At 45.3% G+C, this 26,174-nt stretch overlaps 1 protein-coding gene across 1 annotated transcript; it reads left to right on the top strand.

Annotated features, from left to right (window-relative positions):
• The first annotated feature begins 51 nt into the window (after nt 1-51).
• Nucleotides 52-26,032, top strand: SHPK (sedoheptulokinase). The gene is made up of 7 exons (XM_008695244.2): nt 52-289; nt 5,730-5,871; nt 13,039-13,222; nt 13,777-13,929; nt 14,911-15,086; nt 18,893-19,093; nt 23,336-26,032. Exons 1-7 carry the CDS (start codon nt 125-127, stop codon nt 23,746-23,748), a joined length of 1,434 nt encoding a protein of 477 aa, XP_008693466.2. The 5' UTR covers nt 52-124; the 3' UTR covers nt 23,749-26,032.
• Nucleotides 26,033-26,174: the final 142 nt, after the last annotated feature.

The raw sequence follows: 26,174 nt of genomic DNA, 5'->3' as shown, positions 1-26,174 counted from the left end.
GCGAGAAGCCTCCATGTTGGGTGTGGCTGAAGGATTGGCCCCGCCTCGGCGCCCAGAACCCGCGTGGAGCGTACAGGAGGGGGCGCCACTACCCCAGACGTCAGCTGCGCGGCTCTCTGAGACAATGGCTGCGCGGGTGGTCGCTCTCGGTATCGACCTGGGCACTACGTCTGTGAAGGCGGCCTTGGTGGAGGCGGTGCCCGGAGACCCATCCGGGTTTGCGGTCCTGGCGAGCTGTGCCCGGGCTGCGCGGGCCGAGGCGGCCCAGAGCGCGGCGGCAGGGCCCCAGGTGAGGCAGCGTCCTGGAGCTGCGCCGCCTCGGGGAGGGGAGCCACTCTCTTGCTCCTCAAAGGAGGCCCCCTCGACAGCCCTCTTCTTAAAGAAGTCTCCTTGCTTTCTCTAGCCGGCCTGACCTCTGCCTGCTGTTGTAGCTCCCTCCGATCCGTTAGGCTTCGTCCCAGGAGCTTTTCCCACCTGCTGACACGGATCTGGCCCTCTGGGCTCTCGGGGCCTTGCTTATGGCGCTCTATCTCCGTGCTCTCTGCCTTCCACTTTCTGCACTTTGATCTGGGGGAATTGCTCTCCTTCTGTGACCTCAGGCCTCCGTCTTGTTCTTGACCTCTCTGCACCTCACACCTGCCGCTATCCTCAAGTTCAGGATTCAGCGTGTTCCCCAGGGCAGAATTTGGGTTTTCCTCAGGAACTAAGATTGTAGAATCAGGGTCTAAGCGGCCCTTCTCGTTTCACGGGGGTGGAATGTGGACTGGGGAATTCAAACCCTTGGTCAGCAAAAGACCACCAGAACCCAAAGGCTGAGGCACCTTGGGGGAAGGAGTGTGCAGACAGAGACAGGAGAGGTAAGCTGATTTAAATGTTAGAAAAAGATCGGATGGATCACTATGCACTAAAATTAGTGTCTTGTGAGAGCTACAGGGTAGAAATGGGGAATTTCACCGCAGTAGGATCTGTTTGGAGATGTGGGTTCAGAAAGATCATCAGTTCTTAGAGCTGGATTCCATTAATTCCCTGAAAAAGGTAGCTCCATGTTCAGTTAAGACAATAGAAATTAATATTCAGGAACTTTCTGTGTAACCTTAGAGGACCTCCCCCCCCCATCCGTGCTTGTTCTCCCAGTTGAAATAGGTGGCCTCTAAAGCCCTTTCCAGCCACGAATCTGGATTTTCTAAGCCCCACTCCCAAGAGCTTGTTTTTCACAATCTTGCCACTTATCTAGACTCGATTCTTTAGGGTTCAGAGTCCATTTTGCTCAGAAACATTTCAGAGGTTAAAGAGTTCAGGAGCACTTTGCATTTCCATAGAGACTCAAAATTAGTTTGGTTGGGTCATAGGATATTTTAGAATGATTATTTCACGACATGGACTATGCAATGGAGGCATGTTCAGCTCTGACGCTATGGGGGTGAGCAGCAGAACTGGGATTACAGGGAGTAGGTTTAGGCACTGCCCTTTTCTCTTGAAATAGACTCACTCTTTTTTTTTTTCTAAGTAGGCTCCCCACCCAGCGTGGAGCCCAATGCGGGTCTTGAACTCACAACCCTGAGATCAAGACCTGGGCTGAGATCAAGAGTTGAACGCTTAACCAATTGAGCCACCCAGGGCCCCTGAAATAGGGTCTTTTCTTGAAAACTGCTTTCTCCACTTCCCACAGCATTCAGCAGGCTGTTCTGTGCTTACAGGCACACAGTGTGCCACACCTGCCTAATGAGGGGTTTAGGAGAGGCCATGAATAGCCCCCCTTGCATCTTCCACGTGTGTTTTGTGCTCTGGAACAGCATTGCTATAATTTAATCTATAGCAGGATTTTTCAACCTTGGCACTGTTGATACTTTGGGTTAGGTGACTCTTTGTTGTGGGGAGCTGTCCTGTGCATTGTAGGATATTCAGCAGTATCCCTGGCCTTTACCTACTACACGCCAGTAGACCCTTCTACCCAGTTGTGACACCCCAAAACGTCTCTATCTTGCCAAATATACCCTAGGGGACAAACATCACCCCTGGGATGAGGAGCACTGAGCTACAGAAATGCCTGATGACTCTGTCCTTTCCTTATGTCCATACTTTTCACTCTTAAGTATTGTATACACCAAGGTAAAGCTTGGCAGCTGTATGGAAGTTCAGGCTTTTAGGTATTTGCAACTTTAAAATACCAGAATTTTTGAGGGAATCTCTGTGACCCTTTCTGAGTTATTAATTTTTCCTTTCTGGGCCTCAGTTTCCTCATCTGTAAAGAGGGGTATGGGGGAGGAAGGCTGAATGAGTTTCTAAGTTCTTTCTCAGATCTAAAGTTTTAGGATTAGATTTGACTGTAGCACCATGGGTATTCTGAACCAAGGAATGGGGGCAGCGCCTTTCCTGTTACATTGTGGGTATGCCCATTGTCTGAGAGCTACTCCCTGATCACATTCACCACTAAAACTCCCAACTAATTGCTGAGCACTGAGTGCCCCTTTGTCTTCACTCCCACCTGGCCCATTTCCCTCCTCTACTATCCCCACCCACACAACTCACCCACCCTGGGCCCGTTTTAAGCAGTGGCTACTCTGTCTTGGGTTGATACACCATCTGAGGCTGTGTGGGAACTCTTTAGCACTATGCAAAAGAAATTCTAGCCACAGATGTGACCCACATCTGTAATTTTCAGCGTTCTAGTATTAAAAGTAAAAAGTAACATTTGAAATTAGCTGCATATTTAATTTAGTCCATTTCAATATATAATAATTAATATAAAATTATTAATAAGATATTGTGTGTTTTTCATATTAAATCTGAAGTCTGGTATATATTTTATACTCCCAACACACCTCAGTTCAGGTGCATAGCCGTGCACCTCCTCTCTGCTGATCTCTCACTGTTCAGTCAGTTCTGCCGTAGCCTCTCCACATATAAAGAGTCTTGTTAGAATCTGGGGCTGCGTCCTCAGGAAAATGATTTGTGCTCTTTTTGCACTCCTGCCCCCATCCTACCCATCCTCACCTTCTTTTTTTTCTGCTCCTTTGTTCATGCTTGTTTGGAGCCTAGAATTCCCCCTGCCCAAGGCCAGCAGCTGACAGGGCAAGTGAGAGGTTTATCCCAAGGAGGGAGGGGAAGGCTGTGTTCTGCCCTGGGCAGGGTAGCCTGGGGCTTGAGGGCTTAGTCTTCAGATGCTTTTCCAAGACCATGAGCGTGTCGCTTCTCCAGAGACCAGACATTTATTAAGAGCTGAGCCACATTTCTCTTCTTATCTGAGTTTTCCGTGGGTCCTTCTAGTTGTTAAGTATAAGATTATTTTGTGCCTTGAGATAATTTTTGTGTGCCAGGAACATTTTACTTTGGTTGAAATAAAAATAAGTATTCAATTTATTAAATTCAGAATGCTAGTTCTTAAGCTTTTGAATTTAGCTTATAAAACTGGTTCCATTTATAAGTCTAACATGTAACTATCATTTTTGAGGACGTTTGAATTATACTTAATGCCATTTCAGTTAAGTACCTTAGTTATACATTTAATATGTATATATTAATTAATATATTAATTTAATGTAAAATTTTATGTAAAATATATATTTAAAGGTTAAAGGTCTTTAATCTTTATATATAATGTATATATAATATATATTTTAGCTACTGTAGTTGCCTGACCTAAAGCTTTTCAGAATACTTAAATAATTCTTATAAATCTAGTAAGTTAAATGGATAACTATGTAAACTTAAAATGTTTTATATGTTTAAAATTCTTTTATAAATATACAGTATTGAGATTTGAACTTATAATCACAAATCTAGATCAGTTGCAAAGATAACCTAGGCCAAATTCTCTTAAACGTATAGATTTACCTAAAATACTAAGAAGTTTCCTTAAGCACAAATGTTAATCAGATTGGTATGACTCTTTTAAACATGCGTGTTTAATTCTTGATCTTTCCCCTTTGAAAATCTACTTAATCATGGGGTTCCTGCGTGGCTCAGTTGGCTAAGTGTTTAACTCTTGATCTCAGCTCAGGTCTTGATCTCAAGGTCATGAGTTCCAGCCTCACGTTGGTCTCCACACTGGGTGTGGAGTCTACTTGAAATCTACTTAATCATGGAGAAAACAATTATGTCATCTGGGTTGCTTTTCCAAGTGTATATTTTGTGGTGGCCTTGTTAGCTTTTTGAGACTTCTTACTGATTAGAGACATCTCCTGGGATGGGATGGGATCTTGGAGTTAAATTTCTAGTCTTTAACAGGGACTTCATAATTTAAAAGAAGAGATGGTCATGGAACCTACATTTTTTTGGTGTGAGTCACCTACTTTTAAAGGTATATTAGTCTGTACCTCCCGCCCATTTGGATATACTGTTTAATTGGTTTTGGCATTTCATTATCTCTAAGATACCTAAATGTGTTTTTGCTTCTGACTCCAGAGACCTTTAACCTTTTTAAATCCAGCATTCTATTCATATTCTTGTCTTTTAGGACCGTTTGACTTATAGATATTAGTATGCTATTTGATTACATTCTCCTTATTTCTCATGACTTTGTTTTTCAAGGTTATTCTGCCTAAAGAAGTTCTTGTTTTTTTTTTTGTTTTAGATTTTATTTATTTATTTGACAGAGAGAGAGAGAGACAGCCAGCGAGAGAGGGAACACAAGCAGGGGAAGTGGGAGAGGAAGAAGCAGGCTTCCCAGCGGAGCAGGGAGCCCGATGCGGGGCTGTATTCCAGGACTCTGGGATCATGACCTGAGCTGAAGGCAGACGCCTAACAACTGAGCCACCCAGGCGCCCCTGCCTAAAGAAGTTCTTAAGGAGGCAGCAAATCGGAAAAGGCAGATCAGGAAAGGATGGTCCTGACTTTCTTGAATCTCATTTCTATCCCCCCCGATCTCTCTCTGGGTAGCTTATACCATTGCATACTTAACCTTCTGATGATGGTACTGTCCCATTCAGGAAGCCCAAGGGGCTCCCCATTGGCTTTAGGAGGAGCCCCTTACTCTGGGGCTTGAGTCCCCCACTGGGCCCAGCCTCTCCTCTTTTATAGCCTCATCGCCCACCAGCCCCTCGCATGGACCATCTCCCTGGTGCTCTGCCCAGGTATTCTCGGAGTTACCTCCTTGCCTGCCTTGCCTAGTGGGTGTTTTGTTTCCACATCTAAGGCCTGGCCCTAAAGGCACTCAGGAAATGTTTGCCATGTGGATGAACTAAAGTTCAAGTAGAAGCAAATGCTTGACAAGCAAGAGCTTGTCCTAAAGTGCTTTAGTCCATGAGGGCTTTCTTGTCTACAACTTTCCTGCCAGGTTCCTCCCTGCTATGCTCCATCCTTCCCTTATCCCAGCCCTCTGTGTGCCTTGTGATAGACCCTAACTTTTTCTTATATTATGGTCTTTCTTGTGTTTTCCTATCCTTCCTGCTAGACTGTCCATTTCTATAGGGCAGAGGTAGTGTTTTCCTCAGCTCAGACTCACCCACAGTGGAGGGTAGAGCCTTGACCATTTCTGAACCTAATCCGCAGCAGCGCCACCTGTGAGGGGAGGGAGTGGAATCTTGCCCACCTTGTGCCTGCTCCAGGTCCTGCTGGAGGTGGTGGAGAACCTTCAGTCCCACATGTCATCCCTGAGGCCAGTCAGCAGGTCCTGGAAGTGACCCCAGTGGAATTAGCTCGGCAGCTACTACCCAGGAAATTCCTTGAGGCCCCTGTCTTCCTCCCCCTATCTGTGTGCCCCTGCCCAACGTATCCTGTTCTTTTTCCAGGGGCAGGAGCAGGATGTGAGCAGAATCATCCAAGCCCTAAATGAGTGCCTTGCTGGCCTTCCTCGGCAGCTGCTCCAGGAAGTCTGTGGCATTGGAGTGTCAGGACAAATGCATGGAGTCATGTTTTGGAAAACAGGCCAAGGTATGCTGGGCTCTGGGGATGATCGTGTGCTCCTAGAAATCACTGTGGGATAGCAAAGTGCTGCAGAGGGCTCTCCTCTGAAGGATCAGGTCACCCTGCAGTAGGGAACGAAATGGTGTATTTTGTGTGCATCCTTTCTTGTACAAATGTGTAAGAGTAAGCGAACTTTCCACTCACACACTGTCCATAAACAGGGCGAGGGAAAAGTGAGTTCTCTCAGATTCTTTGTAGGATTCAGTGGAGTGGATTTTCCACAGCTTTCTCTTTATTTCTGTTGGTGTCTCAGAGCTTCAACGCAGACAACTAAAGATCAATGTCGTTGTAGGAGATGCCAAGACACAGGAGACTTGAATTTGGACATCATTTTTGTTGTTTGCCATAAACACAGATGTTTGTGATTTTTAAATTTCAGGGCATCCTTTTTATGGGCTCAGGTGCCAAGTATTATTTAGTTGGTCGTCTTCTATCAGGTCTGCCACAGTGCAGAGGCAGGTGACCTGTTCTGTTTGGCCTCTAGGAGGACACTTATTAAGCCAGCAAAATAACGAGTACTTTACATGCTTGGTGCTGGGCTAAGGGTGTTACTTGTATCTCATCGAACTTTCCCAACATCTTTATAATAGGTTACGTTATTGTTCCCATTGTGCAGATGAAAAGAGGAGGTTCAGAGAGGTTATTACGCTCGGGGTGAAATGGCAGCAAATGGTGACTCCAGCTTTTGAACCCAAGTTGGTCTGACTTTAGACACTGAGCTCTTAAAGGCCTGTAGGAGGCCCAGAGCTGCAGGAGGGTGCAGTAGCCCAATGAAGGGAGGAACTTCCCAACAGTATGTCCAAGGAGGGATTAGGATGTTATGAGTTCCTGTTACAGCAAGCATTAAAAAGCCTTTTTTAACTATAAAAAATTCTATATAGACATAAAAGTAGGGAGAATATTATTATGAACCGACACATACCCATCATCCAGCTTCAAAGCTACCAACATCTTACTGCAGGTATTTTAAGTAGAGGATGGATGGCTACTTTGGGGGCTGTAGTTAAGGGGATTTGAACATTGGATTCACCTCTTTTTGCCTAGAGAGTTAGTGATTCCAGTTTCCTTGGGCCAAGTGAGTGGTGACCTTCCTCTCAGCAGCATGACAGGTGTCTAGCAATGCATCCTTTGATCAGTCCCCAGGAGTGCCTGTGTGATTGCAGAAGCCGTGCAGGATCTCTTGCTCCTTCCCTCCTCATCTGCCTGTTGTCAGGCTATTTGGGACCACAGGAGTTGCTCTAATCAGTAGTTGGAGGAGAAGGCTGATTAGGGTATTAGATCTGGACTCTCAGAGGGAGTCTAGGTTGTAAAAGCTTTTTAAACTCCTTAATTTTGCATTAATGAGAATAAATGTCCTTTTAATACTAAAACCCTTCCCAGAGAGGACAACAGAGATCTAAAGATTGTGGTCTGGTCATACACGTCCCTTTCTGCCCGTTTCCTGGACTCTGTAACAACCACACAAACCATTGCCCACATTGTTGGAGGGAGCTGATTAATATTTCATTGAGACAGCCCACATGCCTCCTTGTTTTGTTTTCTGCTTCTGGGAAGGAGAGAAGCCACTCTTTGACAATGATAGTACTTGCTTAGCAGAGTTGAGGGAATCATATTTGGGATCAAGTTATTGTGTTTTTAATGGTGGCCATAGATGAGTTTGGCTTCAGTACCTGCAATATATAAGTCTCCATGCTGGTCCCCATGGGAGACGTAGAAACCAGCAGACGAAGCCGTCAGCCTCCAGGGCACAATCAAGGCAGTCAACACAGGCACCAGTGAGCTGAGCAGAGAGCTAATTGCTTCCACGAGGGCATAGGCCAGCCAGCGGGCGGAGAGGAAAGACAGTGAGAGTGTCTTCTGAGAGGCCTGTGGTTATGCCTGTAGACTCCATTTCCAGTCTCAGTAATAGCAGGAGAGAAGTGGGGATCATAAAACCCAGCTAAAAGGCAAGCAGCCGACTAGGAGAAAACGTTTGCTACCATGAATATGGGTACATAATAAAAAACTAAGAACAAAGAAAGGACGAATGGCTCTGTGGAAAATGGGCAAAGGATGCTAAGATGGGCAGTTCTTAGAGGAGGAAGTACAAGTGGCTAATAAGCATATGAAGAGATGCTCAATGTCATTAGTAATTAGGGGAGCACAGATGAAAACAACAAGAGAAATCATTTTCCACCCACTGGATTATAAGAAAGTCTGAAAATGCCAGGAGTTGGCAAATGGGGTGGAAAATTGGTTCTTTTAAACATGGCTGGTGGTAGTGTAAATTAGCATAGCCATTTGGAGGGCAGTTTGGCTGGGCCTGTTAAAACTAAGAGAGCTGCTATGACTCAGCGGCTCTGCTACTTGGAATCTGCTCAGGAAAATTACTTTCACATGGATATGCATTAGGATGCCTACTCGGGGTCGTTCAGTGCCTCCCTGTTATGGTGGTGAAAACCGGCATTTAACCTCGGGGGAATGGACGAATAAATGTTGGTGTGCCCATGCTGCAGAAGGATATGCAGTGGTTAGAAAGAATAAGGTACATTCATGTATACCGACATGGAAGGAACTCTGGAACATTTGTTGCATGATAAAAGCAACACCTAGAAAAAGAAATACAGTATAGTGCTATTTGTTTTAACAGACAAAACAAAATAAAGTCAACCAAACCAAACCAAATATGTTGTGTAAGTGTAAACACTTTATTTAGATGGTTACCCACAAGGGCTAACAGGGACAGGAAGGGGACTGGGACCCTGTGGGGATATAAGCAGGGCTCTGGCTTTATCTATAATATCTGAGCATCTTATACTGAGAATTATCTTTAATATCTGAGCATCTTATCCTGAGAATCCTGGTTCTACCACTTAGTAGCTATGTGACCTTTGGCAATTTTTTTTAAAACTTTTCTGTGCTTCGTTTTTCTTGTACAAAGGGGATAATGCCTCATACCTCTGTGATAAGGCTATTATGTAGATGCAGTGAATTAATATTTTTGAATGCTTTGAAGAATACCTGGTACATGGTAAGAACTCCATATTTGTTTTATAATACAAACCAAATAAAAATGGTAGTCCAAACTTTTTTTTGAAAAAGGACCAGAGTTTTGGAAGCAGATAAAGGGGTTGAATAAAAGCTGCAGAGATCCAGCTTTACAGCTAGGATAGGAATCCAGCTCGGAGTTTAAGTACAGATGTACGGTTGTGAAGGTGCACTGCTTTGAGGAGCCCTTCACCCCTAGTGAGACTCAGTGTGCTTTAGGTGCGTGGTCTGTAATGGGCCTCTGCTCTTCTGGCTGCTGGCCAGGGATACCAAGCAGAGACTGACACGATCCCCTAGACCCTTTGCAGCATGGGTCCCTAGACATTCTTATGGCTCACTTCCTCACTCCATTCAGGTCCCTCCTCACATGTCACCTTAGAGAGGACCTCCCTGATCACTCTCCAAATATCTATCACTGCTGTATATTTCTTCACAGCAATTAAAAATATCTGGTATTATATATTTGCTTGTTTATACTCTATATCTCTAGTGTATAAGGTTTATGAAAGTAGTGACTTTTCCTTGTTCATTGCTGTATTCTCCGGGACTAGAAGCAGTGCCTAATACATATTAGATATTTAATACACATGTCATTCAATCATGCATGTATGAATGAATGAATGAATGAATGAATGTTTTGTGACCTGGAACTCAGGGGGGAGGGGCAGTTAAGTCTCTTTCTTTGGTTCTTAATAACATATTTATAAGAAAATCTGATGGTTTTGGCTCCTGCATCTGGGGCCTGAGGTGAGACATAGCCAGGTAACAGCCGCATGTGGGGCTTTGCCCTGCTTTGCTTCAGGGCAGGCATTGTTCTCATCTGGAGACCATCTCATGCCACATGGAGCCAGATTCACATCTCCGTCCATTGGGTCTGGAGTGTTCTTGCTGCTGATAACTTTTCTCAATCGGCACTTAATGTCAACATTCTTTTCCCATTCTGCTGCAATGGTTATATTAATATTGTGTGGAAGTGCGAGAAATCTCCCTTGTATGAGGAGAGGAGAGTACAAAAGATATGTAGGTGTATTCTGTTTCTTCAAGACTGTTGGAAGTCTTAGACCATGGACAGGGTTTAGAAGGTAAAGGTTCATTTTTATCATTATCATCACTAACATTAATTGAGTACTCATCGTGTCAGGTACTGTTCTAAATGCTTTACGTGTGTTAACTCATTTAATACACAAACCCTATACACACAACACATACAACGCACCCTAACCCTAACGGTAAGCCTTCCCCTTGCTACTAGTTTGACAGTAAAGTCAACACATGGCAGGAAGAGATACCAGGACCCGGGAAACAGTTGTAAGTGTCCTCCACCTCTGGACTTCAGATACAGTTGCCACCAAGATGCTGAACTAGCTCGACTGCTGGCTCGCTCCCCCAGGATTGGTTTCAGAAGAATCACAAGAGAAAAACACCAAGGAAAGGGGAGGACACTATGAGAGAACCTAGGATGATGGGGCTTCTTTGAGTTGGTGTGTGTGGGTTAATGGTTTGAGTCTGGGACAACTCAAGACAAGGCAACCAGCCTTGCCTATGGGAGGATAAATCAGGAAGGGAGCTGCTGGTTCCCTTGGATTGTCATGGCTTTGGGACAAGCAGCACCTGTCCCTACATCCATAGCAATTCAGGTGTCTTCAGGAATAAAATCAAGGAAGTGGAGAAAAGCAGGTGTCTCTCTCCAAATCATGGGGCTGGTGACCTATAATCTAAGGATCCTCAAAACATTGTTTCATCCTGGGGGGTAGAGTAGAAACCCTGACCTGAGGAGATGTTTTTTAGGGTGGGATGGGTTAGCTGTGGATTCACTCCTGGTCTCATCCATCCTCCCCAGACCTTTGGGGCTGGCAGGGACTGAGGTCTGGCTCATTTACGCTGCCTGACGGAGTAGCCAATACTCCCAGGACAAAAGGAGTTCATGGACCGGGACAATAAGACATTTCAAGTTCACAGCTGTTTCACAAGAAAAACGTTGTGCTGGGTGATTTGGTGGAGATTCTTTTTAGATTCTTTTTTTTTTTTTAAGATTTATTTTTTAATTTATTTTAGAAAGGGAGAGAGGCAGAGGGAGCAAGCATAAGTGGGGAAAGGGGCAGAGGGAGACAGTCTTCAAGCAGACTCTCTGCTGAGCTCAGAGCCCGACACGGGGCTTGATCTCATGACCCATGAGGTCATGACCCAAGCTGAAACCAAGAGCTGGATGCTCTTGGAGCCATCCAGATGCCCCAGATGGAGATTCTCTCAGAAGCAAAACTATTAGAATGGACAGTCTTAGAGTTTAAAATTAGCCTGACATACATACTAAAATATATGAAAGGAGGATGTTAGTAAGAAACAATAAGAAGAAAACATAAAAAGAACCAAGCAGAAATATTGGGTATGAAAAAATATAATGGTTGAAATAAAGAATGTAATAGATGGGATTAATAGCAGAATGGATAGAACTTCAGAACAAATTAGAGAATGAAAGATGCAACTTTAGGAAATCTCTCGGGAGAAGAAAAGGACAAAGAAGTAGAAAATATAAAACAAAAGTAAGAGATACTGAAGATACAGTAGAAGCACTCGCATCTGAATACTAGGAGATCCAGAAAGGGAAAAATAAAAGTGGTAGAGGAGGAAATAGTTGGAAAATTAATGGAGAAAATTTACTGTAATTGACAAAATAAGATGTAACAGTCCCGACCAAAGGGGCCCATAGAATGTCAAAGAAGAGAGAGAAGGAAAACGTCACAGCTGGGTATATTGTAGTGAACTTTTAAGGATTTCAAAGACGAAGAAAATTCCAAAAGCTTACAGAGTGAAAGACCAAATCCCATATAAAAGAATTAGAAACAGACTGACTAGATAGTTTTCAACAGCAACATTCTATGTAAAAATGCAATGGAAGAGTATTTTGGTTTTCTATTGTTGCATAACAAACTACCTCCAAAACTCAGTGACTTAAAACAGCAACCATTTTTATATCTTGTATGATCTACTTCTATATATCGGATTGAGCTGCTCTACATGGGGTTGACAGAGGTTGCTTGGGATTATTCATCTACTGGACAGACTTGTCTGGAGGGTTCAAGAGTGGCTCTACTCAATGCCTGATGCGTTGGTGGGGGAGGCTGGAAAGCTAGACTCAGCTGAGGATGGCCTGCTAGATGCCTGCATGTGACTTCTCCACAGAGTTTCTCCAGCATGATGGCCTCAGGATAGTGGGACTTTACATGGTGGCTGGCTTCCCCCAGAGTGAGTGCTCCAGGAGGCTCTGGTGGGAGCTGCAAGGCTTCTCATGACCTAGCCTTGGCAGTCCTAGGATGTCACTCCCCCCACATTCTCTTGTTCTCGCAAATCATCAAGGCCAGCCTAGATTCAAGGAAAGAGGATTTAGACTCTATCCCTTAATGGGAGGAATAGCAAGGAATTTGTGGCAATCTATCACAAGTCTACAAAGTGTTTTTAAGTATTGCAGAAAGGGAACTTAGAACCTAGAATATTACAACCGTCCTTCAAATACGAGGATAAAAAAATATTCTGAGCCATATAGGCCTCTAGATACTTTGCCACAGAACAAACTACACTGGAACTAGTTTTGGGTAAAATATTTAAATAAGGGCAGAGAAAAAACATCCAGATTTCAAGAGATAAATGAGATAAATTAAGTAAAGATGGCCAGATTCCTGAGTAAAGTTTGATGTCTAAAAATCAAGTGGCTAAGACCAAAGGAAAAGAGAAAATATATCCATCATCATCCAGAATCAAGTCTAGATAATATTATCATGATAAGGGTTGGAAGGACAGAAACTAGGGGGCTTTAGAGTGTGTCAAATTTCTTTTTTTACAGGGTGGGAGGGGCATAATATCAACTTTGAAAAATGAATTAAAGGAAAGATAAAGGAAGTGGGATAAATGGAGGGAGTAGACAACTTGGTGAGGGTCACAGAGCCATGGGTGGTGGAGCCAGGAGCTACACCCAGGTGCTCTGATATCAGAACCCCTGTGTGTGAGTGAAGCATTATCATGCTGTAACCTCACTAGCAGAGTGGTCTCAAGGACATGTTGCTGCTGGTCAGTTGTTCTTTTCTCTGTTTTTGGTCATCTCCTTTGTTCCAGGCTGTGAATGGACAGAGGAAGGGACCTCACCTGTATTTGAGCCTGGAGCTGTGAGCCACCTGGTCACCTGGCAGGATGGCCGGTGTAGCAGTGGGTTCCTGGCTTCTTTGCCCCAGCCAGAATCCCATCTCAGTGTGGCCTCAGGGTTTGGCTGTGCAACCATCTTCTGGCTTTTGAAGAATAGGTATGGACAACTGATTTTTGAATCAGGTGCTGTATTTCCAGGGAAACGAGAATGGCTAGGGGGCTGTACCTCCAGCTGGTCAGCATCACCCCACCTGCTGGAGCATCCCTCAGTGAGGTGGCCTGGCACAGGGTGTGGTCATAAAACCTAGACTCGGTCTAGAACTGTTTCATTTCTCAGAAGGCTCTTTGTTGGTTATCTGATCCTAAACCAGATGGGGAAAGAAAAAGGCAGAGAGGGCAAGGGACTTGGCAAGGGTTGCGTGGTAAGTTCATGGTGGGGTCAGGGCTGCTGAGAATGGCCGATGTCTTGCTTTCTCAAGCATGGTGCATCCTCCCCCGAGACCATTCCCTGAAGTTGACTCCAGCCAGCTTTGCTTTGAGTGGCTGGGAGGTCCTCACCCTGGGAGGTTCAGCTGTCAGGGAGCCACAGCATGCGGGGTGCTTGCTACCACCCAGCTATGCCATGTCTAGTCCACTGCCTGTAGCTAGGTGTAGCACATGCTTTCAAGTTGCTATTAGACCATGTTGAATTGTTTTTGATACAAAAACTAGCCCAGAGTTCCTGAAGTCCTACGATGCTGCTGGCACCATCCATGACTATGTGGTTGCCATGCTGTGTGGCTTGCCAAGATCCCTGATGTGCGACCAGAATGCTGCTAGCTGGGGATATTTCAACACTCAGAGCCAAAGCTGGAACTTGGAGATGTGAGTATATCCTTGCAAGCTGGCTCTAGGCTAAAGGCCAGAATCTTGAATGCGAGAGATTTAGTAGGGCTTTCCCATTTGGGAATAATAGTGGTGGATTCCAAGAGCCCCGGAATCAGGTTCCCATGCCCCTCAGTCTGTTCCAGTCACCAGGCAAGGGTGGGCCTGGCTGTAAGTGAACCCTTGGAGGGGGACACCCCTTACGCCATCCTGTCCTGCTCCCCCACAGTTGCCCAGACCTAGGTCGGGCTCCCCCGTTCTCTGTGTCTTGGATCTAGCCTGCAGATTTCAAAGAACAACTTGCAGTGTAATAAATGTTTAAATAAGGTTAAGAAATGAAAGTAGTCATCTTAAGGGGTGTCTTTTAAAAGTTCTTTTTAAGGAATCGTTTGCCTTTTCAGATGCAGAAATCCAGTGCCCTCTAAGTTCACTTCCTTCAGGGTCCAAATTCTGAGCTCTGTAAAAAAACAAAAAGCACCCGGTAGTTCAGGTAAAGGACTTTCTAGCATGTTCTATAAAACTGACAGCCCCCTCTTTACTAACCCAGAGTGATGAATGCAGTTGGTGTTCAGGAGACTGACAGGTTTGACCTTGGTTTGGCCTGTGTTAATCGACTGTGACTGTGTGCTGAAACTCTGTCTCCCTTTGCAGAGTATTTGTGTTCTCTGCAAACACAGAAGGCTGGCCGGTGATGATATCTGGCTCTTATCTAACTCATCCTGATCACCCCTGCTTAAACTGGTTGTTTTCTCTCCTGGAAGGCCAATCCCAAGCTTTTGAAAGTCAGTGTTCCCTTTTTTAAAAATGCAAGTCTATTTTCATGGCTTAAAAAGCCAAAGAGGCCGTCTGTGAAAACACTGGATTCTACCTTCCCTTCTTGTATGTGTATCCTGTAGTGTTTTCCTTCGTTGAGTTTCCTGAAACAACAAAGACCAAAAAATCCAGCTCCGGGTAAATACACTGTCCATTTTTGGATTGCAGATTGAGGGCCTCAGGCTTTCCGGTCCGCCTGCTCCCAGACATCGTGGAGGCGGGCAGTGTGGCAGGCAGAACTTCCCGTGCCTGGTTTGAAATCCCAAAGGGGACACAGGTGGGCGTGGCCTTGGGTGATTTACAGGCCTCTGTGTATTCCTGTATGGCCAAAAGGACGGATGCAGGTAAGTCTTTCTTTTGCTGGCTCCTCAGACTTCTACTGGTGCCTCTTAAGCCCCAGCTCTGTGTGAGGGCCCACGGGGCACACGTAACCAGCAGCCTCAGCATCCTGCTGATCGTTATTCTGTAAACGTGATTCATATTCTGTATTCAGCCTCCTTCCTATAGCTGAAGCCCCTCCTCTGACAGCTTATAAGCCAGCAGGGCAAGTTCTGTCCCTGCCCACACTGTGCTTTTCCTCTTCAGGGCCAGGTAAGGGAATTGACTCTCTCTAGTTGGCTGATTTCTGTATAACTCCATGACCAAAAAAATAGATCAAGTAGCTTAGGGTTTTTTGTTATTGTGCGTTTGTGAATGGAAGTTCATTCTGATCTGATTAGGAGTGCGGTCTTTCTGTATTCAGTGTAAGAGGGTCACAGCGTGGTGGAGGCCGCAGTTTAGGGCAGGGCTTGGTAAACTTTTTCTGTAAAGGGCCAGATAGTAAATATTTTAGGCTTTGTAGGCCATATAGTTTCTGTCCTAACAGCTCAATTCTATGAAGCATGGAAGTAGGCATAGCCAATACATAAATGAATAGGGGTATAGCTGTGTTTCAATAAAACTTCATTTATAGACACTAAAATGTGAATTTCATAGAATTTTCATGTATCATGAAGTTTTCTTCTCCTTTTGATTTCTTCTCAACCATTTAAAAATGTAAGAACATGCTAGTGGGATTGTAAAATGCTGCTGCCCCCTTTGGAAAACAGTCTGGCAATTCCTCAAAAGTGAAACATGGAGTTACTATGTGACCTAGCAATTCCACTCCCAGGTGCACACCCAAGAGAACTGGAAACACATGTCCACACAAACACTTCACACAGATGTTCTTAGCAACATTATTCATAATAATTCATAATTCAAAAAGTAGAACCAATCCAAAGGCCCACCAACTGATAAATGGGTTTAAAAAATGTGATATATCCACACAGCTAAAATGCCACACATGGGAGTGAAAGAGAGGAATGAAAGAAGCCAGTTCTAAAAGGCCACGTGCTGTATGGTTCCATTCCTAAGAAAAGTCCCGAACAGGCAAATCCGTAGAGACAAAGCAGGTGAATGGTTGCCAGGGGCTGGGGGAGCAGTGAGTGCTAACGGGTACAAGGTTTCTTTTTGGAGTGATGAAAATATTCTAAAATTAGATAGTGGTGATGGTTGTACAACTGTGAATAAACTAAAAACTAGTGAATTATACCCTTTAGGGGCGCCTGGCTGGCTGAGTCGTTAAGCGTCTGCCTTCGGCTCAGGGTGTGATCCCAGAGTCCTAGGATCGAGCCCCACGTCAGGCTCCTCTGCTGGGAGCCTGCTTCTTCCTCTCCCACTCCCTCTGCTTGTGTTCCCTCTCTCGCTGGCTCTCTCTCTCTGTCAAATAAATAAATAAAATCTTAAAAAAAAATTATACCCTTTAAAAGGTTGCTTTTTATGGTGAATTATATCTCAATAAAGCTATTATTTTAAACAAAATGTAAAAGTTGTTCTTAGCTCCTAGACCACACAAAAACACATGGTGGGGTGGATATGGCCTGTGGGCTGTTGTTTGCACCTCCCTGGACTAGGGGAGAATTGGGGCCTGACTGCCTAAGCAGGATGGTTGCAGGATGGGGGTTTCATCTGATCTTCATGGCAGCCTGACTGAGTGAGTCCACTCTGGGAGCCCCTCCTTGTTATCAAGGGGAACGGAGAATTCATTCATCTTACCTGAATTCTCTTTGTTATCACATCTTTTTTCTTCCATCAGTTAGAACTCTTAAAATTCAACCCTGAGTTTAAAAATTCTGACCAGCCTTCTCTTCTATGCAGTTTATTCCTATTTCATGACGTTCTTAAGAAATAACATTTCGAGGACTGTTTTTGTGTTGTTTTAGGTAGTAATTCCTTTTAATTCAAATTATCTGAGAGGGAAAAGTGAAATTCTGCCAATTTTGTTTGCACATATGTGTGATAAAATCTTTTAAGGCCAAAAGTTGCTCAAAACATTTTCTTCCAAATTTTCAACTAAAATCAGTGCTTCAGGAAAATATGCTAAATTTATTCTGTGACTTTTAATTTTCCCAATACACCATCTCTTGCCTTATACCCCTTCATCTCAAAGTGTGAATGTCAGGGAACTCACGTGGACTTTGGAGTCCAGCCCACTGGCCTGGGTAAGAATTTAGCCCCTCTTCTACTTCCGGTGTGACCTTGGACAGGTTGCTTTTCTTCCTGAGCTCTTGTCATCATCCAAAATGAGAGCAATGATATGTTTCTCATGGGACAGTTGTGGTGACACACTGGGATGGTGTATAAAGAGCCACTTTCTACCTTGGTGGTTTTCAAATCATAGGCTGTTCCCTTGACAGAGAGCTGTCCTATGCCTGGATGTGAATGTGCTCTCTCTATAGTAAGTGAGGGGCTAGTCAGATGGGAAGAAAGTAGGTATTAGACTTCCTCTTCACTGAGCTGGTCATAGTCTCTGGTTCCAGATTGGGGCTGCTGGCTGTGCTCGCTTGTTCTGTGTCCATGGGCAAGGTTGGTTGGCCTCCATCCTTGACACCTCTGCTTGAGGGAATAGGTGAGGGCATGTTGCTTCTGGCAAAGAGTCATGGTGAAAGGCTTGATGTGGCAGGAAGTAAAGGTTATTGGCTTTCCAAGATTGTTTTCAGTCTCCTTGGCTTCCAACCCCCTAGTAGGAAGGAAAGTTACATGCTGACCTCAGTTATTTCAGACCCCATCAGACTGAGAAGAGCAGGTTTTTTGGCCAGGTCTTGTGAGGAGTGGAAAAGAAGAGACTTCTAGAATAATCTACAGGCCCTGGCCTCAAGCCAGAGGAGAAAATCATTCCCTCTGTGCTGAGTCTGGGAGCTTTTCCCCTCTGGCGGAAGGAGGTTAAGAAAAAACACCACGGATATGAGAAGGAGGTGGCACTTGCTGAAAATGAATGAAACCTCCCCAGAGAGTCAAGTACTTGGGCTGAGTGAGGTCTTAACTATCTGTACATCGTTGTCTGTTGCTGTGTGACAAATCACCCTAGCACTTAGTAGCCTAAAGCAGCAAACATTTATTATCTCTCGTGGTTTCTGAGAGTTAGGAATCGGGATGTGGCTGGATGGTCTGCTCTAAGGTCTCTCATGGAATTGCAGTCAGACTGTTGCTTAGCTGGGTCTGCATTCATCCAAAGGCTTGATCAGCCTGGTGGATCTACTTCTCAGCTCATTTATGTAGCTTTTGGCAGGAGGCCTCCGTTTTTTGCCACATGGACCTCTCTGCAGGCCTGGTCATGACATGGTGCCTGCCTTTCCCCAGAGCAAGTGATTCAAGACAGAAGCTGCAGTACCTTTTTATGACCTGGGCTCCAAAGTCACACAGGGTCACTTCTGCTTTCTTTTCTCAATTAAAAGCAAGTCCCCAGGGGCGCCTGAGTGGCGCAGTCGTTAAGCGTCTGCCTTTGGCTCAGGGCGTGATCCTGGCGTTCTGGGATTGAGCCCCACATCAGGCTCCTCCGCTGGGAGCCTGTTTCTTCCTCTCCCACTCCCCCTGCTTGTGTTTCCTCTCTCGCTGGCTGTCTCTATCTCTGTCGAATAAATAAAATCTTAAAAAAAAAAAAAAGCAAGTCCCCAAGTACAGCCCACGCTCACGGGGTAGGGGAAATTAGGCTCTACCTCCTGAAAGGAGGAGTCTCAAAGAATTTGAAGACATATTTTTTTAAACCAGCACACTCTCCCCTTGCCCTGTTGTAACCTGTGACCTCTGAGTCAGCCAGACAGGCCTAACTCCTGCTTTCTTTGGACCCCAGTTCTCAACATCAGCACCTCAGTTCAGTTGGCAACCTCCATGCCTTCAGGATTCCAGCCGGTGCAGACTCCAGACCCTGCGGCTCCGGTCAGCTACTTCCCATACTTCGACAGGAGCTACCTAGCGGTGGCAGCGTCACTCAATGGGGGCAACGTGCTGGCCACATTTGTCCACATGCTGGTACAGTGGATGACGGATCTAGGTAAGGTGTTGCCCACACAGTGGTGTGTTCCCTGCTTGTCCTTTCTATTCATGTGTCAGACCCAGCCCGGCTCCAGCACATTCCTTCCTTCTTTAGGGATCCGGGCCTGTAGCCTTTTTTCATCTCATCTTTTGAGCTGCTATCACCTATTTTTTTCAGAGGGAGCACCTTCTCCTCTAACATTGACTAGTCTCCTGGTTCTCCCCTGCCCACTGGTTACTTTGTTAGTAACTCACCATCCCTTTCTGATGACTGCAGACAGCTGAAGATAAAATGATCTTTGAAGATAAAATGATCAAACATGGATGAGTAAAAAGTCTCCTGGTATTTTACAATATTATAAAATCCTTACAGCACTTATTTTTGGCAAGTGGTTCCTGACTCCCTTTGATGGAAGGGATCCTTAAAAACTCTGATGCCCTCCTGCTTTCTTCAGGGTAGAGTAGATCGGACCTTTCTCCGCTCTTCATTTGCAGAGAAACATGTAACCTCCTTCCAGGAGAGGTTCCCTTTCCAAGCACTTAAGGTAGAAATGATATTTCTGGTCAGCCATGCAGGCCTGGGAAATCACTGTCCACCTGTAGGAGTTCTGAATCAGGTCACTGCAGGAAGCTTTCAGCATAGTAACAAGGTGAGGAACAAGCAGTAGGGAGCATATGGGAAACTCATACTGCTTGTGCAGACAAGTGTTACTGACCCACGTCAGTCCTTTCAGGCTGGCCGGAGATGCCAGGATTTCAGGGAATTCTGCCCGCTTGGCCGAGATCCCCTCAGGAATGCGTCATTAAAAGAAGAGAACTCTGATTTTATTTTGCCTTGTGTCAGAAAAGGTTTTCAAGATGCAGAACCAGTCGTCAGAACCTTCAGGCAAGCCTTATATTTAGATACTGGTTTAACTGGTTGGCTTTGTCAATTGTTGACTGAGTTGACCGGTATTTATCTTTACACAGAAGTGACTGTTATTTTTACCCCTGAAAGACATGGTAATATTTAATTTCTCTGTAAGATCCTTTCAAAAAGAAAAGTCTTTTGCATTTTCATGGTTCTTATTTTGATGAAACCGAGGACTTTGAAAGTTAGTATTGTATGTAACTTAACCTTTGAAGAAATTTCTACAATTATGTCGTATGATTAAAAAATATATAGATGCATCCATAATAAAATTTAAAAAAATAAGAAAAATAAAAAGTGAAAAAATAAATAAATAAAAAATACATAGATGCAGGGGTACCAGCGTGGCTCAGTCAGTTAAGCATCTGACTCTTGATTTGGGCTCAGGTCATGATCTTGCGGTCCTGGGATCAAGCCCCTTGTAGGGCTCTGCACTAGGCATGGAGTCTCTTTGAGGATTCCCCCTCTCTCCCTCTGCCCCTCCACCTGCTCACATGTGCTGTCTCCCTCTCTCTAAAATAAGTAAATAGGGGTGCCTGGGTGGCTCAGTTGGTTAAGTGTCTGACTCTGGATTTTGGCTCAGGTCATGATCTCAGGGTTGTGGGATCAAGCCCAGCATTGGGCTTAGCAGGGACTGTACTCAAGATTCTCTTTCTCTTTGTCTACCCCTCTGCTCCTCCTCCCTCTCTTAAATAAATAAATAGAAATTTAAAAAATATATAGAAGCAGGGGCGCCTGGGTGGCACAGCGGTTAAGCGTCTGCCTTCGGCTCAGGGCGTGATCCCGGTGTTGTGGGATCGAGCCCCACATCAGGTTCCTCGCTATGAGCCTGCTTCTTCCTCTCCCACTCCCCCTGCTTGTGTTCCCTCTCTCGCTGGCTGTCTCTGTCTCTGTTGAATAAATAAATAAAATCTTTAAAAAAAAAAAATATATATATATAGAAGCAAATATAATAAGGTTTGTTGAAATAAAAGACATTACATTTACTAACCCTATACGGAAATATTAAAGCATGAGATATAAAAATAAAACTCTCTCTCTATTCAGAATACCCTAGGTTTGCATTATTTTCCAGAAGTTAGAAAACAGGGAGTTCTACCCTCATGTGGTTTAGAGCAGAGACTCTGAAGCCAGGTGGCCCGGGTTTCAATCCCAGCTCTGCCACTCTCTTGTGCTTTGGGGCAAGTTGCTTATCCCTTCTGTTCTTCATTTTCCTCATCTGAAAAGGGATTATCCTAGATCTACCTTAAAGGACTGTGAGGATCAAATTAGTTATATTGCAAAGCCCTTAGAATGATGTCTGGCCCATAATAAGTGGATATAACTGCTTGTTAAATAAGCATAATGTGGTGGTGCAACCTGGGACAGTGGCCTCAGTTCTCAGCTCTGTCAAGTCATTATGTGGCCTTGGCAAGTCCCTTCCCTTCTGTTTTTCAGCTCTGATGGTCTGTGGTTCTACGCCTATGATGTGAATATTTGGCAACTCATAGCATCTAACCCCCACAGCATCTAACCCCCACCAGTAGATCTGGGTGAGGTGGTAAACCAAGGCGTGCAGACAGGGCTAGAAGCCAAGTCCCTCAGGCCTCCAGCTAGTACACTCCTTCCTTCAGGGGTGCCCCCCAAGGCTGGCTGGGGTCATGGCCCAAATGTTGCCCAGTGAGGAAGAACACCCTATTTTAACATTTCCTTAACATTCTTTTGGGAATTTTTATTACTGACATACAAGCACATTGTTCATTGTTTTCTTCTTTTAACTACAGACTTTCTTTGGGTTTTGACAGTTTTCCACTAATGTCGTTTTTCTGTTCCAGGATCCAATTCAGGATACCACATTGCATTTAATCATCGTATCTCCTTAGTCTCTCTGCTTTCTTTTTTTTTTTTTTAAGTTTTTACTTATTTAAGGAATCTCTACACCCAATGTGGGGCTTGAACTCATGACCCTGAGATCAAGAGTCACATGCTCTACCAACTGAACCAGCCAGGTAGAGCTTTTCTATTTGAAAGCTTTCTATTTGATTGATCTGTGTTTTTCTTTTTCATCTCCTTTCCCTTTTTTCCCATTAGTTTCATGGTTTTATATTCTTGATTCTTTTAGAAGTTTTTAATGCACTATGTTTCCTAGGATATGGTGAGATAATCCCTCTTATACATTGCAGTGGTAGTATAAATTGGCCCAGCTTCTAAGGGGACAATGACGTGCATATCTTTGAACCAGCAGTTCTCCAAAGGACTCAGTCCTACAGATTTGTATGCTTGTACACATGTGCTAGGTTATTCATCAAGCAAGCGGTTTTCCTGAGATTTCAGTAGAATTTCTAGAGGGAGGGGAAAGACACTAATATTCATTCCAGCATTTTTGTTTTTTAAGTAGGCTCCATGCCCAGCATGGAGCTTGAACTCACAACCCTGAGATCAAGAGTTGCATGCTCTACTGACCGAGTCAGCCAGGTGCCCTGATTCTGGCATATTTAACCAGAGTCTTGCTGATCATATTTTGACCATGATATTTAAATAATTTCTCTCTCTTCCTCTCTCTCTCATTCCTAAGTGTGTATAGTTGAGTTTGTATAAGTTAAATATGCTGCCGATGAGACTTCACAGTGACACTGGGGCGGTGGCTCTCAGCACTGGCTGCACACTGGAAACACTTGTGGAGTTTTAAAAACGATGTTGATGTCCTAGTCCTGCCTGCAGAATGCTGATGATTTGGCCATGGGGGGGGTAGGCATTTTATAAAAGCTCCTCAGGTGATTGTTATGCCCTTAAGTGTTGGTAAGCACAGGTCTAGAACCTTCTACTTCAGAAGTGTGGTTCTTGGGCCAGCAGCACTGGCTTCCTCTAGGAGTGGATAACAACTACAGAATCTTAGGGCCCACCCCAGGCATACTGAGCCAGAAACTGCATTTTAATAAGATCCCTAAGTGATTCGTATACATATTCAAATGTGAGGAGCATTGGTCTAGACTGGTAGTTCTCAACCTCTTCGAGGGCTGGGCTAGACTGTGGTCAGCACTGTGGTCCTGGGGTTTCTTTGACACTGCTAATAAGTCTAACAGTAGCTGTGATGATGCTTTTTGATCCGTGTATGCATTTGCCTCCCTTGGGAGTATTAGTTGTGGGATGCTTAGGGCTCACAGCAACACTTACGAGATCTCTCCCTGAACTCTAGGCTGGGGTCTGGAGCAGAACATAGCTAGCTAGGCTGTGTGAGTCCCTAAGCCAGGAAACAGCCAGCCAAATGAGGAGCAACAAGTAGATCTATCCCTGTCCCTTGGGAATCCTGTACTGTCTCAGCCTACAGCAAGGAGTACATGAACTCACACAGGTCTTTTCTGTTCTTGGAAGGTCTAGAGGTCGAAGAATCCACTGTGTATTCATGCATGATCCAGGCAGCTGCACAGCAAAGAGACACCTGCCTAACTATCACTCCGACGGTGTTGGGCGAGAGGCACCTGCCGGACCAGCTGGCCTCAGTGACCAGAATCTCCTCCTCTGCTCTCTCCCTGGGGCACGTGACCCGGGCCCTGTGCCGAGGCATTGTTCAAAACCTGCACTCCATGCTTCCATTTCAACAGCTCAAGGAGTGGGGTGTGGAGCGGGTGATTGGCAGTGGGAGTGCACTGTCCAGGAATGAGGTGCTGAAGCAGGAGGTGCAGAGGGCTTTCCCCTTCCCAGTGTCCTTTGGGCAGGATGTGGATGCAGCTGTGGGGGCAGCTCTGGTCATGCTCCAGAGAAATCTTAACCAGAGGGTGTCTTAGTGCATCCTTTGGCCAAAGGACTGTTGCAAATTTTATCTAACATTCCTGACATGACCTTGGGGTCCTCCTTTTCCTGGATAGTTTTGTGGGCAGATTTTAAGCAAAGCATGTTTTCAAGGCACCATCTTGACCAAGAACCTACCTTCATACTCTAATAATGCAGCCAGGACTCATCAACTAGACCCCAAATCAGTGCTTTCCAAGAGACTCACTTGGGAATTGGTTGCAGATGTAAATGTGGAAAAAAGAGGGAAAAAGAAAGAAAAGGAACAGTAGCCCAGCATCTTGGTCAGCAGGCTTCTTTGTGATTCACCTGTAGACAAAGAGAAAATAAATGTGGACTTCAAGAACCACCCCCCCCCCCGCCCTGCTCCAGCTTTTGGAATGATTGTTTTTTGGGACATGAAGCCCAGACTTGGGTCACACGCACTGTTGGAGAAGTCCTTCCCTACTGGATTGTACTATGTGTCCCTGAGGTCCTTTCCCATTCTTGTTCTCCCTTGGCCACAGCTGGTTAGCTGAGGCAGGGCATGGCCCAAGAGAGTAGAGCAGACTGACTGAGACGAAGATACGGGGGTCTGTGCTGGCCTTCTCACCATGTGCTTCCCTTTCCAACAAGAGCCTCCTGCACTGGAACTTCTCCAAATCCTTAACACAACTGGCTTGAAGGCACAGAACAGGGAAGGAAGGTTGGGCAGCATGACCAGTGAGGGAGACAGATGCTGCGTGGCCCCACCATTCAGGCACTTTGTTCCCAAGAGTCTGACCAGGCACCAGTAGGACCCTTTTTCAGGGGTGTGTCTGGGCAGCAGTGTGTTTTTGCCCCTGTACATTCTTGGGAACCTTCCCACGGGAAGGGATGTGGCTGGGCATGCCCCTCTCAGAGAGGGTGGCCAATTAATCAGAGAGAACCCCTTATCCTGCGGGTCCTAGCTTTTCTTTCTCTTGGTGTAGGCCTTGCTGGGCTGCTGTGTGTTCCTGGCTTGCAGAGACACCCCCCTGGAGTCAGCATCCCTGCCGGGATCCCAGAGCGTCTTAAACCTTCCTGTAGTTGGTAGGTATGACCATGGCATGGCTTCCAGGAGAAAGCCATCATTGGTGCATCTAATTCCAGACTCCCAAGAGTGATCCCAAGGCCTGACTCTGAGGCACTTGGGCAACTATGAGTCTAGGGAGCAGTCATGTTGTCTGTTTGTAAATGTCACTTTGTGAATTATGTGATTATCTGAAGCTCTTCGATTAATATGCCTGGCCATGCTGAGTGGATTTTAGATACTAAAGCTCATTCTTCCAGAGCCTTACACCTTTAATAAGACACACCTGTCTTTGGGATTAGTGTAAATTATGGCACAGCTGCAGAGGATCATAGCCCTGAGGATCATTTGTAGGTTTGCTACAGAAAACCCCTGCCTCTCCCATAGTTCTACCGGGACAGGTGGCTGAAGATCACTCAGGAAAGTCATGTGAGTTTTCTCTCAGCTAAAATGAGTCGACACCATTAATTTGGAGCCCCTGTGGAAGGTGTTTGAGGAAGAAGTCACCATGGGATAGGCCGAAGGGTAACAGCTCTGTCCGTCAGGAGGAACTGGCCCTCTGACTTAGGGAGGCAGCCTGTCTTGCATTCTCAGAGTGCTGTGGATGGAGTCTATAAATGTAAGATTAGGACCTGGATGCAAGGCCAGGAAGCCCAGCCCGGTGCCCAGCATGGTGCTGGAACTCTCTGTTCCCTTTCCACATGTCGACTCTATCTCTGAGGGCTGAGCCCTGGGCCGTTCAAGCTTGTCAGCTCAGAGCTGTGCTGCAGTTGTTACTGCACATGGCCTGGAGCCTCTGCAGGGGGGTTGAGCACAGCTCCCAGGGCCTCGTTTCTTCAGCCTGAAGTCACAAAGCACTCACTGCTCTTGCAGTGGTATGGGGAAGGTACTAGTAAGCGGTACCAGCATGATCCTCACATGAGGAACTGGCCTTAAGGACTGTTTGCCTGTGTCCTGATCTTACAGGCACTTGGTCGGCTTGCGCTTTCCCGCCTGATTTGCTTTGGCCAGTAAAACGTGACCAGAGGTGTGCCACTTGTTCTGTGCCTTCAAGCCAGTTGTGTAGGCCTTTAGGAGCCAGTGCGTGATTTGTCACATTCCCTTCCTTTTGCCACCAGTGACTGGTAGTGTCCTAGAGAAAGGCTCTGTCAGCTTGGGTTCCGTGATGGGACAGTGTGGTATAGAACCCTCAGCAATGAATGAGCAACATGCAGTGTTACTAAGAAATAAACCTTTGATGTTTGAAACCACTGAGATTTGGGGGCTGTTTGTTACCACAGCATGACTTAGTGTATCCTGACCGCTACAGCCACAGTAGAAACTGTACCTAGGAAGCCTCAGCTGCACCCAGCACAGACCAAGACATTTATTGGCATCCACTAGGAGCTGGGT

The sequence above is a fragment of the Ursus maritimus genome, unplaced genomic scaffold, assembly GCF_017311325.1.
Source record: "Ursus maritimus isolate PB19 unplaced genomic scaffold, ASM1731132v1 scaffold_24, whole genome shotgun sequence".
Classification (NCBI taxonomy): Eukaryota; Metazoa; Chordata; class Mammalia; order Carnivora; family Ursidae; genus Ursus; species Ursus maritimus.
Note: the sequence above shows the minus strand (reverse complement) of the source record. Positions and strands in the feature narration are given on the sequence as shown.

Coding starts and splice junctions, on each gene's coding strand:
- SHPK (XM_008695244.2), top strand. CDS start 125: ATGGCTGCGCGGGTGGTCGCTCTCGGTATCGACCTGGGCACTACGTCT. Junction 290..5,729: donor GCGCGGCGGCAGGGCCCCAG/GTGAGGCAGCGT, acceptor TTCTTTTTCCAG/GGGCAGGAGCAGGATGTGAG. Junction 19,094..23,335: donor ACAGTGGATGACGGATCTAG/GTAAGGTGTTGC, acceptor TGTTCTTGGAAG/GTCTAGAGGTCGAAGAATCC.